General features: G+C 40.4%; 1 protein-coding gene across 5 annotated transcripts in view; it reads left to right on the top strand.

Annotated features, from left to right (window-relative positions):
- Ubr5 (ubiquitin protein ligase E3 component n-recognin 5) overlaps positions 1–17837 on the top strand; it is a 158411-nt gene that overhangs the window by 76854 nt on the left and 63720 nt on the right. For all 5 annotated transcript variants that reach the window (XM_045144166.1, XM_045144168.1, XM_045144167.1 and 2 more), the window contains 7 exons: positions 4284–4468; positions 12544–12653; positions 13610–13722; positions 15257–15400; positions 15492–15603; positions 15843–15997; positions 16834–17031. In XM_045144166.1, the coding sequence (XP_045000101.1) occupies positions 4284–4468; positions 12544–12653; positions 13610–13722; positions 15257–15400; positions 15492–15603; positions 15843–15997; positions 16834–17031 (1017 nt within the window). The remainder of the gene's footprint in view (positions 1–4283; positions 4469–12543; positions 12654–13609; positions 13723–15256; positions 15401–15491; positions 15604–15842; positions 15998–16833; positions 17032–17837) is intronic.

Below are 17837 nucleotides of genomic sequence, written 5' to 3'. Positions count from 1 at the left end.
AGCCCTCAAATGTACTTTTTCTGTTCTCAACTTTTCTTTTCAACTGGACTCACCTAATAAAAGTTATAGCAGGTGCCTTATTAGTAGGTAGGATGGCATTACTGTAGACAGGGAGGGAGAAAAATAAAGAGGCCCTGAAGAAAGAAAAAGGTGAAAAGGAGTGGCACTAAACTGTGGCATAGAAGAACATCTTAAACTTTTATTTTAAAACTTTAGAAAACTAAAGGTTTATGGCAGCCATTCATTATGTTACCACCCAAACACACTATTTATCAGCTGCACTATTTATCAGTCACAGCAGTTGAAAGTTAGGTATTTACCAAATGTTCATTGCATGTGCTGTTATGCTGGACCTGGATTCTGCCTGCAAGGTACATTTATTTTTATTTATTTATGTATTATTATTATTTTTGTTTCATTTTTTTCAAGGTAGAGTCTCACTCTAGTCCAGGCTGACCTGGAATTCGCTATGTAGTCTCAGGGTGGCCGTGAACTCATGGTGATCCTCCTACCTCTGCCTCCCGAGTAGTTGGATTAAAGGTGTGCGCCACCATGCCTGGCTTCTTTTTATTTATTTTTTAAAGTTTAGAACAGTTTTATTCTAGCCTAGAGCTTTAGGAGGGTGAGCTTAAAGATAAGGGGTGCTACAGAAAGGAGCTAGGCATCTGCTAGGCATGATGGAGCACACCTTTAACCCCTGCACTTGAGAATGCGAGGCAGGAGGATTGCTGTGAATTGCAGGCCACCTGGAGACAACAGAGTGAACTCAGGTCAGCCCGGACTAGAGCAATGCCCTTGCTTGAAACAAACAAAAAACAAAAGAAGAAAACAAGAAAAGATGGGAATGGTTCAAAGCTCATGCCCAAGAAGGGGGAAGAGAGATTTCCCAGAAAATGGGGAGCCTAGCACATTTATTTTTGTAAGAAGGCATTAATTAAGGAATTTTGAAAGCTTGCCACGTTTCTTTTTTTTTTATTTTGAGAGGTTGGGGCGGCGAAAGAGAAAGGGCAGATTAAGGCCTTCAGCCACTGCAATTGAACTCCAGATATGTGTTCCCTCTTGTGCATGGGTGTGACATTGCATGCTTGCATCACCCTGTGTCTGGCTTAGGTGGGACCTAGAGATTCGAAAAGGAGTCCTTAGGCTTCACAGGCAGGCACCTCACCCACTAAGCCGTCTCCCTAGCCCCATGTTTCTGTTAATCAAAGCCATCTTACTGAGCATCTTTTGGGTGTAAGGTATTCTCGGTGTGTGTTTACACAGTAAGAATTTGTTAAGAAGGGGTTTTAATACAATTCTAAGAATTTAGCCAGGCGTGGTGGCGCATGCCTTTAATTCCAGCACTTGGGAGGCAGAGGTAGGAGGGTCGCCATGAGTTTGAGGCCACCCTGAGACTACATAGTGAATTCCAGGTCAGCCTGGGCTAGAGTGAGACCCTACCTCGAAACCCCCCCCCCCCAAAAAAAAAAAAATTTAGCCGGGTGTGGTGTCACACACAGCACTTGGGAAGCAGATGGAGGAGGAGTCCCCATGAGTTCAAGGCCACCCTGAGACTATATAGTGAATTGCAGGTCAGAGTGAGATCCTACCTCGAAAAACAAAAAATAAATAAAAAAAAAATTGAGGAATTATGAGGAAGGGTAGAGGCATGTGAAGACATATAAGGCAAGGATAGTAGATACTTGTTCTGCAGTGCGTGTGGGTTGAGTTGAGGGGGGTTATGGAAAGAGTCACCTTTTCCATTACTTTCAGAAAATTTCTGGGTTAAACATTCATTCATCTTATGTCTGTGTAGGATATAACTTACCCAGGAAGCCTTTCTTTCAGGAACTATTTATTTATGGTGACATGCAACTATTCTTTAGTAGAACTGATCATCTTAGGTCAATATTTCTGCCTCTCATACTTCACTGATGTACCACCATATTCTGTTTTTTTTTTATTTTTATTTTTTATTTTTTTGTTGTTTGTTTTTCCAGGTAGAGTCTCATTCAACTCTAGGCTGACCAGGAATTCACTCTGTAGTCTCAGGCTGGCCTTGAACTCACAGGGATCCTCTTACCTCTGCCTTCTTAGGTGCTGAGTTTAAAGGTGTGTGTCACTATGCTTGGCACCTTGTGTTACTTACATTGAATCATATGACATTGATTGCTGTGGTCTTTATATGTGCCATTGGTCAAGTTTAATATACTATTTAGTTAGTAGACAACTAACTAGGATGTCAGTAAGACTTGTCTATTAAATATGGAGATCTTTAGGGTTAATGCTCATATCCCAGTTGTAGCTATTGTTAGTATATTTGAAAATGCCATTTCATAAGCCATTGGCTTTCAGCTTATCTGAAGGTTAGTTGTTAACAGTGAGAATCACATAAGTTATTTACTCCTAATAGCAGTGTTCACTCTTTCATTCATTCATTCATTCAGTTATTGAGACAGAATCTTACTGTGTAACTCTATAGCTCAGTCTTAACTTCGCTTCTAGGCATGACCCACCACACCAACTCTTTTTTTTTTTAAATTTATTTATTTGAGAGAGAGATAAAGAAATAGGCAGGTAGAGAGAGAGAGAGGGAAAGGGAGAGAGGAAAATGGGCGTGCCAGGGCCTCCAGCCACTGCAAACAAACTCCAGATGCATGTACCCCCTTGTGCATCTGGCTTATGTGGGTCCTAGGGAGTTGCTAAGCTATCTCTCCAGTCCTATATATATGTTTAGAACAAACATTACAGTGTGCACTTGAGTTTCTGGCTAGCTTATTTTTGTTGCAATGAAAATAATAATTTGGTTTTTTTTTTTTTTTTTTCCAGGTAGGGTCTCACTCTGGTCCAGGCTGACCTGGAATTAACTCTGTAGTCTCAGGGTGGCCTGGAACTCATGGTGATCCTCCTACCTCTGCCTCCCGAGTGCTGGGATTAAAGGGGTGCTCCACCACGCCTGGCTCGAAAATAATAATTTTAAATATTTTTAAATTTTATTTCATTTATTTGAAAGGGGGGAGGAGGGAGAGAATGGGCGTGCCAGGACCTTCCGCCATTGCAAACGAACTCCAGGTTCATGTGCTAACTTGTGCATCTTGCTTAGGTGGGTCCTGGGGAATCGAACCTGGGTCCTTTGGCTTTGCAGGCAAGCTCCTTAACTGCTAAAGGCGCATCCCTCCAACCTGAGAATAATTTAAAATAAGGTCACAGAGGAAATGGTAGCTATTTTTCTTCATTTACTTTTTTAATAAAAATATATTTTATTTTTAGTTATTTGACAGAGGGAGGAAGAGAGGGGGAGAGAGAGAGAATGGGTGCGTCAGGGCTCCAGACACTGCAAACGAACTCCAGATGTGTGCGCCCCCTTTTGCATCTGGCTTATGTGGTTCCTGGGGATTTAAACCTGGGGTTCTTTGGCTTTGACGACAAACGCCTTAACTGCTAAGCCTTCCCTCCAGCCCTTCATTTTATTTTTTTAAAAAATAATTTATTTATTTATGAGAAAGAAAGATAGGAAGAAAGAGAATGGGCATGCCAGGGCATCTAGCCACTATATACAAACTCCAGACACATGTGCTCCCTTGTGTATCTGGCTTGTGGGGGCCAGGGGGAATTGAACCCAAGTCCTTAGGCTTCACAGTTCAGTACCTTAACTGCTAAGCCATTTTCCTAGTCCCATTTTACTTTTTATTTCTCACCCCTTTTAGTTTCTTTACTTTTCTCTGTTTAATGTTTAGTTTTGTAAAGCTAAGGGGATTGGTTGAAGAAAATAGTGAAAAAGCCTGGAGTCCAGAGTGTCCAGATAAGCTTAGGATTTTGGCCAATAACCCAGAAGAGATAAAATGGGGGAAAGGAAAGGGTCTGCTTTTTGAGTCAGAAGCAGATGGTCTCAGTAGCCACTTGTATAAAAGTTAATGCTGAAGTTTTGGCAAATGTGTTACTTTCAGGAAAAAGGTGTTTTTTTGGGGGGAGGGGATGGATTTTTTTTTTTTTTTTTGAGGTCTCACTCTAGCCCAGGCTTACCTGGAATTCACTATGTAGTCTCGGGGTGACCTTGAACTCTCTGCCATCCTCCTACCACACCCAGCTGAGGGGTGTGGATTTTTTGAGGTCTCACTCTAGCCCAGGCTGATTTGGAACATACTGTGTAGTCCAAAGGAAGAAGTTAATGTTTTTTTATTTCAGCCATATTGATTGTGTAATATTGTGTTGGAAAACCTAGGAAGCACTGCCTTTACATTCTGCATTTTCATACAAATGAAATAATTCTGATTATCTAAAGCTGGTTTTCTTTTGTTTGCTAGGTATGCTTAAGAAATAATCCTCTGTATCATGCTGGAGCAGTTGCATTTTCAATTAGTGCGGGGATTCCTAAAGTTGGTGTCTTACTGGAGTCAGTTTGGAATATGAATGATAGCTGTAGATTTCAGCTTAGATCTCCTGAGAGCCTGAAAAGCATGGAAAAAGCTAGCAAAACTACTGAAACTAAGTAAGTACTCACCCTTACGCTTTTACATCAGTCTCTTATTTCTGCGTGTGTTAATAGTGGTGTTCTAGGGCAGCTTTGATGATTCCTTAAATTTTTGCAGTTTGTGGCTTGTTTAATGATTAGTTAGGATATAGCTTGTGATGTCAGAATGGCAAGTTGGTCGTCTCTGTTCATCTCTTTTTAAGCAATTTTTTATTGATAAGTTCCATAATGATAGACAGTAAACCATGATAATTAATTCCCTGTCTCCTCCCCCGCTTTCCCCTTACAACTCCACTCTCTATCATATCCCCGCCTGCACTGAAATCAGTCACTCTTTATTTTGATGTTACCATCTTTTCCTCCTGTTATGATGGTCTTGAGTGGGTAGTACCAGGCACTGTGAGGTCATGGATATCCAGGCCATTTTGTGTCTGGAAGAGTGCAACATAAGGAGTCCTACCCTTTCTTTGGCTCTTACATTGTTCCCGACACCTCTTCCGCAGTGGACTCTGAACCTTGGAAGGTGTGACAGATGTTTCAATTCTGTGCACTCCTGTTACTTCTTCTCAGCACTATGGTGACATTTGAGTCATCCCAGAGGTCACCACCATCTGAAAAGAGAAGCTTCTATAACCAAAAGTGAGAGTAGCATTAATGTATGGGTATGAACATTAAGAAAGTGCTTACTGGGCAGTTTGATGAACATAGTATATGCATTTAGGTAGACACCAGCAGGAGTTACTCCCCTAGGGCTCATGATTTCCCATGTAATAGGTTTTTCAGTACCAGGCATGTGTTCTGTCCTGTGGAGTGGGCCTCCAGCCCACATAGAAAGTGGTTGGTTTTCCCCATAACAGACATGCAATAATGCATTGCACTTGTTGGCTCATTTGGCCTGGCTGGCCCAAGTTAAGGGTTGCAGTGTCCACTGTTGTTTATCTCCATTGATGACTTCTCTCTCTCCCATGGAGCTGCATGCAGTATAGGCTTTTTACAGCTTTCTGTCAGTTCTGGTCTATAGGGATGAAGTTTTCAGCTCAGCTCCAGCAAGATTTCTTAGTGAGCGTGCAGTCCGAGCATGTGGACTCTTCAGCAATAGTGTTTTACCATCTATTCCTGGTTGGAAACCAAGAGCCTTGGCAAGAGCCAGGTCATTTTTATGCTGTATTACATTTATCAATGTGTGTATGTTGAAGCCTACTTGGCCAGGGTGAATGGCCTTTTGGATATATTCTTGTATTGTTTGTCAATATTTTGTTGAGAATTTTTGCATCTATATTCATGAAGGAGGTTGGTCTGTAGTTTTCTTTTTTTGTTCTGTCTTTGTCTGGTGTAGGTATTGGGGTGATGATGGCTTTGTAGGAGATTGGTAGAGTTCCTTCCTTTTCTCTTTCATGGGAAAGTTTTAGAAGCATTGGTGTAAGTTCTTCCATGAAGGTCTAATAAAATTCACCTGTGAATCCATCTGGGCCTGGACTTTTTTTATTTGGGTGATTTTTTTTTTTCTTTCTTTCTTAGATAGGGTCTCGCTCTAGCTCAGGCTGACCTGGAATTCACTGTGTAGTCTCAGGGTGACATTGAACTCTCCGTAATCTTCCTACCTCTGCTTCCTGAGTGCTGGGATTAAAGGTGTGCACCCCCACGCCCAGCTTTTTTTAAATAACAGCGTGGATCTCTATACTTGTTACAGTAGTGGTTAATCTCATCTTGATTTAATTTTGGTAGGTCATACAGATAAGGAAATCATCCATGTCTTTCAGATTTTCAAACTTAGTAGACTATGTTCTTAAAGTGTGTCCCTATAATTTTTTTTAAAATTTCTCTGGTATCTGTTGTAATGGTGCCTTTTTCATCTCTAATTTTATGAATTCGTGTCTTTCTTTTGGTCAGATTTGCTAAGGGTTTATCGATATTGTTAATTCTTTCAAAGAAACAACTCTTTGTTTCATTGATTCTTTGAATTGTTTTTTTGGTTTCTGTTTCATTAATTCCTGCCCTAATGTTTATTATTTCTTCCTTCTACTGATTTTTGGGTTGCTTTGTTCATTTTCCAAGGCCTTAACGTGAAACATTAAGTTGTTTACTTGTGACTTTTATAATTTCTTTTTTTATTTTTCGAGGTGGGGTCTCACTCTGGCCCAGGCTGACCTGGAATTAACAAATGTTGTCTCAGAGTGGCCCTGAACTCATGGCAATCCTCCTAATTCTGCCTCCCAAGTGCTGGGATTAAATGCGTGCGCCACCACGCCCGGCTTATAATTTCTTAATATAGGCACTTAAAGTTATAAATTTCCCTCTTGGGGGCTGGAGAGATGGCTTAGTGGTTAAGCACTTGCCTTTGAAGCCTAAGGACCCCGGTTCAAGACTCGATTCCCCAGGACCCACGTTAGCCCAGATAGATGCACAAGGGGTGCATGCATCTGGAGGTCGCTTTCAGTGGCTGGAGGCCCTGGTACGCCCATTCTTGCTCTCTCTCTCTCTGCCTGTTTCTCTCTCTGTCTGCCTCTCAAATAAATAAACAAAAAAAAAAAAATTCCCTCTTGGGACTGCCTTTATTGTGTCCCAAAGGTTTTGATATGCTTCATTCTCATTATTTGAGTCTAAGACTTTTGTTTTTATTTCATTGATTTCTTCATTGACCCATTCATCATTTAGTAGTTTGTTGTTTAGTTTCCCTGACTTTGTGTATGCTCTGTACCTTTTCTTGATACTGATTTGTAGTTTAATCCCATTGTGATTAGATAGAGTAGAAGGAATTATTTCAGTTTTCTTACCTTTGCATGTGACTTGATTTTTCTCTCTGCTTTCAATATATTTTCTTTGGTTTGTGTGTTTTATAGCTTAATTATGATATGATGGTGAGAAGTTCTTTCCTGATTTTGTCTGCTTGGCATTCTGTAGGCTTCTATCTGCATTTCCCTGTTTGTGGGTAGTTTTCTTCTAAGATTTTGTTGAAAATACCTGCTGTGCCTTTGAAGTGAAATTCTCCTTTTAGTATGCTCTGAATTCTTATGTTTAATTTCTTCATAGTGTCCCTAAATGTTTTGAAATTCCCATTCATGCCTTCCTATTGGGTTGTCTTTCTCTTTTTTGGACTGTATTAGATCTGTCACCTGCTCTTCTAGTTTAGATATTGTGTCCTCTCCTTGATCCATTCCACTGGCGAGACCTTTAACAGAATTTTCTATTTGATTTACTCTTTTCATTTTTAGTATTTCTGAATGGTATTTTTATTTATTTATTTTTATTTGACACACAGAGAGAATGGATTCACCAGGGCATCCAACCACTGCAAAGAACTCCAGACGCATGCACCCCCTTGTGCATGTGGCGAATGTGGGTTCTGGGGAATCGAACCTAGGTCCTTAGGCTTTGCAGGCAAACACCTTAACCGCTAAGCCATTCCTCAAACCCTTTTTTTCATTATTTTTATTTACTTACTTATGTCTTACAATGACCTCCTTATTTCGTTAAGTTGGTTTCCTGTATTCTCCTTCAGAAGTTTGTTTTCTTTGAGTATAGATGTAATCATCTTTTTTGAAATCTTTGTCATGCATTTCATCTAAAACAGTCTCACTGGAGATCATTTTTGATGGGTTTATAATTTTTGGTGGGATTGCATTGTCTTTATTTTTTTGTGTTTCTTGTATTATAGAGATTTTTGCATCTTGAGTTAATTTGCTTGGGTTTTCTAATTACCTGCAGTGTTCTTAGCTGTGTAAATTTATTTATCTTCATGGTAGGAGTTTAAGGTGCCAAGTAGAGCTTTTATAGTTCCAGGAAACAGCAGAAGTGACACCCTAGGTGCTGAGGTGGCTTGCTATTCAAGTATTCTCGTATACTGGGTAGAGCAATTTACTGGCAAATTTTTTTTTTTTTAAGTTTTTTTTTTTTAATTTTATCTATTTATTTGAGAGCGACAGACACAGAGAGAAAGACAGAGGGAGAGAGAGAGAATGGGCGCGCCAGGGCTTCCAGCCTCTGCAAACGAATTCCAGACGCGTGCGCCCCCTTGTGCATCTGGCTAACGTGGGACCTGGGGAACCGAGCCTCGAACCGGGGTCCTTAGGCTTCACAGGCAAGTGCTTAACCGCTAAGCCATCTCTCCAGCCCTTTACTGGCAAATTTTAAAATGCAGCTGAGCAGTATATACATTCATTCCAAACCAGCACAGAGTATTTATGCAGTAGTGGTGATTGCCCCACACTGTTAAGTGAAATCCTGTCAACTGGAAGGATTTCTGGTCTGAAATAGGTTCCAGGTTAGCCGGGGTGCAAGTTAGACACTTTCCCCATAATTACAAGAAGAAAAAGGCAAAGGCCCTATGAACCAGGGAACATCACAGGCAACAGTAGTCAATCCCAAAATATAGCTTATTTGAGAATTGGAAAACTTACTAAGAAAATGTAACATATAACCTTCCCTGACCTAGAAAGAGATCAGCACTCCCAGTGCAGGCCTATGTACCTGCCTTTTTGTAAGTAGGCCTGTTAACCTTTTGGGATGGCTTTCAGTCTCACCAAAAGTGAGTACCCACCTTAATCCCTGTCTGTGTGTTTTGGAGCTGGTATTCTGATCCTCTGTGCTCCCGGAACAAATGGGTTCTCTGGAAGTTCACAGCACTGATGGGTGGGGGCTGGGAAGCTGTACAAGATGCCTGGAGTTGTACCAGAGCTACTCAGCTGGTCCTGTTTTGTTCTCTTTTGGCAACTGCTCAGTCGGTCCCCGTTGTCTTCCCCTTCCAGTTTCTTGACTTTGTGAGGAGTGGACATGAGTGGAAAATCCCTTCACCTGGAGTCTGTGCTGGCAGCTCTGTGCGGGCCAGGTTGTTGGGCACAGACCAGGGCTGCTGGTGCCTTGGCAGGATTCTGGCCAGTTTCCTCCTTTCTGGAAGGTTGTGTCTCTTCTGCTTCTCTGCTGTGTTCGATAATTTCTTGCACATACTCATTTTTCAGTAGAAGCCTGTATTTTGCTGTTTTTCTGCTTATTTCCCTTCCTAGACTGCTTTGGTGTGTCTACTATCTTACTGGAAGTCCTTTTTTGCTTGTGCATGTGTGAGCACACTTGGTGTGCAGATGTGCATGGATGGACATGTGTCCTGTGCATGTAGAGGCCATACTTTGAGAAAGGATCTCCAGTTGGTCTAATAGACTTCACCAGTTAGGCTACACTGGCTTACTAGCAAGCTCTAGGGATCTGCCTGTTTCTGCCTTCCCAGTATCCAGGATTAGAGATGGCAATGTATTACCACGCCTAGCCTAGTGGGTATTGGGGATCAAACACAGATCTTCGTGCTTACAAAGCAACAACTTGACTCAGCTATCTTCTTGGTTCTATGTTTTCTTGCCTTCTTTTTTTTTTTTTTAATTTTTATTTACAAGCAGGGAGAGAGAGAGAGAGGGAGGGAGGGAGGGAGGGAGGGAGGGAGGGAGGGAGGGAGGGAGGGAGGGAGGGAGGGAGGGAGAATGAATGTGAGTGTACGTGCGTGAGAGCAAATGGGTGCTTCAGAACCTCTAGCATTTGCAAACTCCAGATTCATTCACTACTCTGTGTATCTAACTTTACATGGGTACTGGGAAATTGAACCTGGGTCCTTAGGCTCTGCAGGCAAGATCCTTATCTGCTAAACCATCTCTCCAGCCCCTATGTTTTCTTTATTGATGTCCTTCTTTATTTTTCATCATTAGACTGTGCTCCCTCTCCCCCCGAGGTAGGGTCTTGTTCCAGCCCAGGCTGACGTAGAATTTATTATGTAGTCTCAGGGTGGCCTCAAACTCATGTCAGTCCTAACTCTGCCTCCCAAGTGCTGGGATTGAAAATGTGCACAACCACACCTGGTTTAGGCTGTGTTTTTTGCAGGTGTTATTTGGCTGATATTCTCTTCTCTCCCCATGTAATATACTTAATTCTAATATTTTACCTATATTGTTATTATAGGAAGGGTTTTTATAGGTTAATATGCTGAGAAGAAAAATTGTACAAAGGATCTGTAAAGTTTTGGAGGGTTTGGAGTAAAGTGATAGAAGCACCACTGAATAAGACAGGATTAGTGATTTTAAAACCTCTTCTAAAGAAAAATGTGTAGGAATATTTAAAAATGAGTGTATTATGATAGTTATTTTGTTTATGAAGTAAAAATGTTGTTAAGTAACTTTTTTCTTCCCCTGAGGTAGGGTCTCACTCTAGCTCAGGCTAACCTGGAATTCACTATGTATTCACAGGGTGGTCTTGTACTCATGGCAATCCTCCTACCCCTGCCTCCCAAATGCTGGGATTAAAAGCGTGTGCCACCACACCCGGCTCAACTTTTTTTTTTTTTTTTTTTTTTTAAGATAGAGAGGCAGAGAGCAAGAGAGAATGGGCATGCCAGGGCCCTTAGCCACTGCAAACAAATTCCAGATGCATGTGTCACCTTGTGCAGTTGGCTTATGTGGGTACTGGAGAATTGAACCTGGGTCTTTGGGCTTTACAGACAAGTGCCTTAACTTTTTCAATCTTAGAACTTATATGACAATCTTTTTATTTATTTATTTATTTATTTATTTTGGGTTTTTCGAGGTAGGGTCTCACTCTGGTTCAGGCTGACGTGGAATTAACTCTGTTATATGACAATCTTTATATTGTGGAAGAGAATTTCCATTCACTTGTTTTTCTTCATAGGGCACATTGAAAAATAGTACTATGGATATAAGTTCTGAAGGTTTTGAGTGAGCTTTCCATTGATGTTCACACAAATGTAATGATAATAATTTGATTAGCTGGGTCACTATTATTTCTCCTAATGTTAAAAATCTGAACTGAAGGGCTGGAGAGATGGCTTAGCAGTTAAGGCACTTGCCTCCGAAGTTTGAGGACCCAGATCTGATTCCCCAGAACCCATGTAAGCCAGGTTCATAAGGCTGCACATGCACACGTTTTTTTTTTTTTTTCTTTTTTTAAATGCTGGAGTGAAACCTGCCCTTGCAAATGCTTCACCTTGAAACATCCCTCCAGTTGCCTGAAGTGTTGTTGTACCCACATATTAACTGTAGCCCCTTGTGATGGTATACACCTTGAATTCTAGCACTTGGCAGGAAGTTCTAGCCAGGCTACACATTGAGTTCCTGCCTCAGAAAGAAAACAAAACATAAGAACTATCAAACAAGATGACTGGAATAGAATTTGATATTTAAACTCTGTTCAACTAGTTTTTCAAGATTTTCCTTGAAGTTGGCAGTTTTTGTTAGCAAAGTTTAGAAAGAAGCTGAGAAGTTATTTCTTTCAGCATTGTAGGGGATGTTTGCAGAGTAGTCAGTAGTATTGTCTTCCTGGGCTGAGTACTTTTGATTAAGATGCTGGTAAAAATAATACTGTGCTTGGTTTGTTTGAACAGATTTATTAATGATGTCTGTGACTTAAGCCAGTGTTACTGTATAATAGGTAAAAATAACTGTGATTTCACATCTGTAGGATATTGTGTAGTTGCTGAACTCGAGTTTTCCTCCCTTCCTTTACTTTTTTTCTTTAGAAAACAGTTTGTGAGTAGCTCAAGCAGTCCTTAACTTCCTGAGTGCTGGGTTTACAGGCATGTGCCACTGCACTCAGCTCTTAAATCTGCACTTAACTTCTGATGTAGTATACCCACCTCATTGAAAGGAGATAACTTATTAATTGTATTGCCAGTTGGTGTCACTAGATTTTTCATAAGTCATTGTGAGTAACTTTATTCCTTGAATGAAGAATTTGATGATTTTAGAGGGCTTTTTTACTCATGTGCCTTTATCATATTTTTTCTTGTTAAATTGCTGTGTTTAAGTCAAATATTTAGTGTTGTACTGTGCAATTTGCTTGCCCAGAAGGTGGGGCAATTCAGTGCATTTTTTTTTTTTTTTGTTATTTCTCTTAGGGAAAGCTTGTCTGGAGCTTTGTATAGAATTTTTCTTATTATATTAAGATGTTCATTGAAAATAGACATTGTGCATCTTTTTTTAGTAGACAGTATCTCCAAACTATACCTACCATGTAATTAAAAAATATAATAGTCCACTTCCTTAAAATAAACTTGTCTTACTACACTTTTTGGAAAATTTTCTATTTCATCTTCCTTATCTTAGGCCTGAAAGTAAACAGGAGCCAGTTAAAACAGAAATGGGTCCTCCACCATCTCCAGCATCTACCTGCAGTGATGCCTCTTCGATTGCCAGTAGTGCATCAATGCCATACAGTAAGTTTGATGTGTAGTATTTCCTGGTCAAAGGCAGGTTCTAGGTAGATGGTGGTCACTAGAACCAGCCCAGACCATTTACAGAGTTCCTTTTTGTGAGTTGTGTTTTCTCGAGCTTGATTGATGGGTCTGGAGAGATGGTTAAGGGGGCTTGATGAAGGCCTGAATTTGATTTTCTAGTACCCACATAAAGCCAAATGCACAAAGTGATGCATGTATCTGGGATTTATTTGCAGTGGCAGGAGGCCCTGTCATGCCCATACTCATTCTTTCTTGCTCTTGAATAAATAAATAAAATTATTTTAAAATATTTAAAATTTATTGTAGTAAACAGAGGAAATGCCTGCTATAAACAGAATAGTTTATCCGATCTCTAGAGAGTACTTTGCACTTTCATTATTGTGTGATCACACTTCTGCTTAGGATATATCGAATTTGCAAACTTAGATTTCCTAGTGCTACAAGCTGCTACATGGATTTTAACCCTCCTTCCCCATGAGGGAAGGCCTTAGTCTAGCATAGACTGTCCTGGAACTCACGTATACCTCAGGCTGGCCTCCAGCATGGCAGTCTTCCTACCTTAGCCTCAGCCTCACACATGCTGGGTTGTAGGTACTACCATGCCCTAATTACAACATTGTCTAAAAAGCCCCGAAAAAGGCAGATCTGTGGTGAAGTAAAGGTATATGATGGTTTTAAGAACAGCCCAACAGATCTCCCTTCTTAACATTGACAGTCCAAAATTTTTTTTTGTTCATTTTATCATTGTTCATATTAGTGCTACTACAGTTAGGCCACAATAATTTATAGCTGCTCTTCATTATGCAGGAGAAGTTAATTTTAAAACTTTAATTATGTATCATTTTATAATAATCATTCTTCGTATATTTAGATGAAATCTATAAAGTTTCTTTTACATTTTCTTTTTGGTACTTACCATTTTGTTGTTGTCTAAGAACGACGTCGGTCAACCCCTGCCCCAAAAGAAGAAGAAAAGGTGAATGAAGAGCAGTGGTCTCTTCGGGAAGTTGTTTTTGTAGAAGATGTTAAGAATGTTCCTGTCGGCAAGGTTTGTTCAAAACATTTAAGACTCATGGTTACGAGCAGTAGTGTCGTGACTGGTGCTTCAGGGGCTGGGGTTGCTGTCTGAGAGCCCCTTCTCCAAGGCTGCCCGTGAGCCGTCGCCTTCAGCCTCGTCTGCATTCTCATCTCCAAAGCTGATAGACATGCGTCTCCACTGATGGTCAAAGATAGGCCTTGCCTTGAGCATCTGTGGTGATATAGTTCTTTAAAATGTCATTTCCGGGTAATTTTAGATTTACAGAGAAGTTGCACAGAGGTACATCATTTTTTGATACGTTTTCATTTGTTGGAATTGTTACATTGCTCAAATGGAGCTGATCTTCTATAATGCTGAGAATTCTTCATCCATACTGACAAATCTTGTCTCTCACTGAGCCTCTTTTTACCTTTTCCTCTATCCCCTTGAAGAACTCTTCCTTCTAAGAAGCCCAGTCAGTGGAAATCATTAGCTTGAATGCCATTAATTTCATTTTTTTTTTCTCTCTCAACATATCTTAAGTACAGCTGTAGCTATGGCATACCTGCAGAGTGAAGGTTTTTCTGATTGTTTTTAGTTTCCAAAATATGGCAGTCTTTCATTTGTACTCAAAGGAAAGAATAGGGTATATCAAGGTCAACAATTTATACAGGTGCTCCCTTCCTTCCTCCCTCCCTTTATTTTTGGCTGTTTTGAGTAGGGTCTCACAGTCTGGCTTCATACTGACAGTGATCCTCCTGCCTCTGTTGCCCGAGTGCTGGGATTAAAGGTGTGCACCATCACGTCTGGCTATGCAGGCCTTTTATGAGGCTTCTTTGATTAACTAGCTTTTGAGCTGAAGATGATACTTACTCTTTCTCAGAGTCAGAGAATTAAGCAGCAGAACTGAGATTCCAGTGTCCGGTATCATTTTTTTTTTTTTTTACTTCTGTCCATTGCTGACTAGTGTGTACCACACGACCTACATATGTGGTGATTTAAACAGTGTTAAAGTTGTTCCCATGGTCATATTTCCATCTCAGGTTCTCAGTATCTAGCAGTGTAGAGTGGTTGTACCGTGCTGTTGCAGCATTAGCTTCGTCAGGAAAGTTCTGGCAGTCTGAGTCTGGTTGCAGACACCTTTAGCAGGTGGAGGCAGGAAGATTAAGAGTTCCAGGTCAGCCTCAGATAAACAGTGAGTTTGAAGGCTGTCTGGGCTACACGAATCCCTGTTCCTACACCCCCAACCCTCCCATACAGAACACCCCACTACCGGTTAGACAGTGCTGCTTCATACCTATTAAGAGGGAGGATAAGAGGATGATACTTAATTTTTGTTCGATTAATTGCTAAAACTCACTGTGGGTGGGTTTTTAAAAAAAATATTAACAAGAAAGCTTTAGTGATTCTGTCCAAGTTAATTTTACCACCTGATGATCATTGAAGAAACACACTCATAAGAAATTAAATGCCTTCAGTATTAAATATTTTCAGTGATTAGAATTTGTATACTGATCTTATGCAAGCTCTTGTTGATATTCAGTGTATTTGCCTGTATTTCTAGGTGCTCAAAGTGGATGGTGCCTATGTTGCTGTAAAGTTTCCAGGAACATCTAGTAACACAAACTGTCCCAGCAGCTCTGGTCAAGATGCCGACCCTTCCTCTCTCCTGCAAGATTGCAGGCTACTTAGAATTGATGAACTACAGGTAGAGTGGACGCTGTCAGCCAGTGAGTTGTGGGATTGACTCCTTGAGTATGTTCCAGCTTGAGAGCAAGATGCCTTGTGTTTTCCTGCAGGTTGTCAAAACAGGCGGAACTCCCAAAGTTCCTGACTGTTTTCAGAGAACTCCTAAAAAGCTTTGTATACCTGAAAAAACAGAAATACTAGCAGTGAATGTAGATTCCAAAGGTAAAAATTTTCTGCCTCTTTCAGTTAGTATGCTTTACCACAGTAATACTTGATAGTAAATGGAAATAGACTACTTTGTGGTATTGACAGTTTTTACTCCCAATTTACAAATTAATGGAATGAAATGTAGCTGGATAGTTCACATATGTGACCAGAGAGATCAAAATTTGGAAAATTTTTAATTGGATGTTTCTGAAGGTCTATAACAATCATTCTTTTCATTTGTGTGTGTTTTAAAGGTGTGCATGCTGTTTTGAAGACTGGAAATTGGGTACGGTATTGCATTTTTGATCTTGCTACAGGAAAAGCTGAACAAGAAAATAATTTTCCCACAAGCAGTATTGCTTTCCTTGGTCAGAATGAGAAGAATGTGGCTATTTTTACTGCTGGACAAGTAAGAGGCTATTTTTGCTCTTTAAAAGTGGCCATCAGGCTGGGGAGATAGCTCAGTGCATAGAGTACTTGCCTTCCAAGCATAAGGTCCTGAGTTCAGATCCCCAGTACCCATGTAAAAGCCCAGCAGGGTGATCTGCACCTGCATTCTCAGTGCTGGGAAGGTGGAAACAATAGAATCCCGGGGCCTTGCTGGCTAGCTTGTCTAGCTGAATATGTTAGTTCTGGATTCACTGCGAGACCCTGTATCATGGAAATAAGGTTCTGACTGATGGGAGAGGACAATACAGAACATGAACACCTGGCTTCTACATGCATGTGTATACTCTTGCCCATGTGCCCACACACATACTGACAGAACACTATGGAAGAATTTGTGTGGCCTGTTCTGTTATGTGGACTTTAAAATTAGATCATTATTTCTAATTCTTTAGTTAATTCATTTATACATGCATGCAGTCTATGTCTTATTTATTTGTGACATCTATTATTAAGCTGTGAATTTAAAGGGACTAGGCTCCAGCAGCTCAGGCTCTTTTCCATTACACATCAGTTGCACCCAGGTTTCTTTCTCTTTGGCTTCCCTTTTCTTCTGATCATTTCCCTTCACCTGTTTCAGGAAACTATCTTGGCTTTTTTATGTACATTAATACTCTTGGCAAGAACCTTGCTCTTAACTTGCTTATTTACAAGGCCAACAGCATGCTGAGTAACACTGTGGACACCCTATCTTACTCAGCCTCTTAAGTATTAGAATTATAGGCATGCACCATCACAATAGGCTCATAAAATAGCTTTTGACTAGGAACCAAGTTTTTTTTTCCCCCTCAATTACAGGAATCTCCCATTATTCTTCGAGATGGAAATGGTACTATCTATCCAATGGCAAAAGATTGCATGGGAGGAATAAGAGATCCCGACTGGCTTGATCTTCCACCCATTAGTAGTCTCGGAATGGGGGTACATTCTTTAATAAATCTTCCAGCTAATTCAACAATCAAAAAGAAAGCTGCTATTATCATCATGGCTGTAGAGGTAATTTTACTTTTGGAATTGTATAATATTTTCATTCAGAAGATTATACTGTATTCTAGAGAGAAATTTTGGATACATCATTAACTCTTCTGTCTTCCTACAAAACCTAAAACAATAAGGATAAGTAATTCAGTAATTACCATGTGATTTTGTTTAAGAAAGACATATGTTTGGAGAATTCAAAGGGAGGGATAAAAATCAGACTGATCACATAGAAGGCTTCCTTGAGAAAGTGAATCCTGGTTATAGGTTTGAATAATCAGATAGGGGTCAAGGAGGGAATTGCTACCTGTGGTATCCAAACCAGGCATAGTTATAAAAGGAAGGGAATTTATTTGAAACTTACAGATGCAGGGGAAGTTCCATAATGGCAAAAAAGAGAAAACTCACCACCAAAAAGCAAGAGCAAAAACCAGGCAGCCAAACTGCAGGGGACCCCAGGCTAAATTCAGGCACTTTTCATGTCTTATTTTGGAATTACACCCCCCTCCACACACACACACATCCCTTAGTGCTGGCAGGACCCTAGGTTCCTCCCACAGTGACACCAAGTTACAAGCTTTAATATCACAGTATAAAAACAGTGTGTGAAGACTAATAGAGATGGGATCAAGTCTAATGTGCATGAGAATTGGTAGTTAAAGGAAGCACACTGAAATGAACTCACCATGGTTATGGAGAAGAGACATCCAAGGCCCAAGCCACAATAGTCTCATTATTTAAATGCTTAGATGATGGAGAGAATTAGCCTGGGAAACAGAAGCAGCTCCTGGAAGGGTTGGGGAAAATTGGAATGACTGGCATCC

Source organism: Jaculus jaculus, chromosome 2 (genome assembly GCF_020740685.1).
Source record: "Jaculus jaculus isolate mJacJac1 chromosome 2, mJacJac1.mat.Y.cur, whole genome shotgun sequence".
Taxonomy (NCBI): domain Eukaryota; kingdom Metazoa; phylum Chordata; class Mammalia; order Rodentia; family Dipodidae; genus Jaculus; species Jaculus jaculus.
Note: the sequence above shows the minus strand (reverse complement) of the source record. Positions and strands in the feature narration are given on the sequence as shown.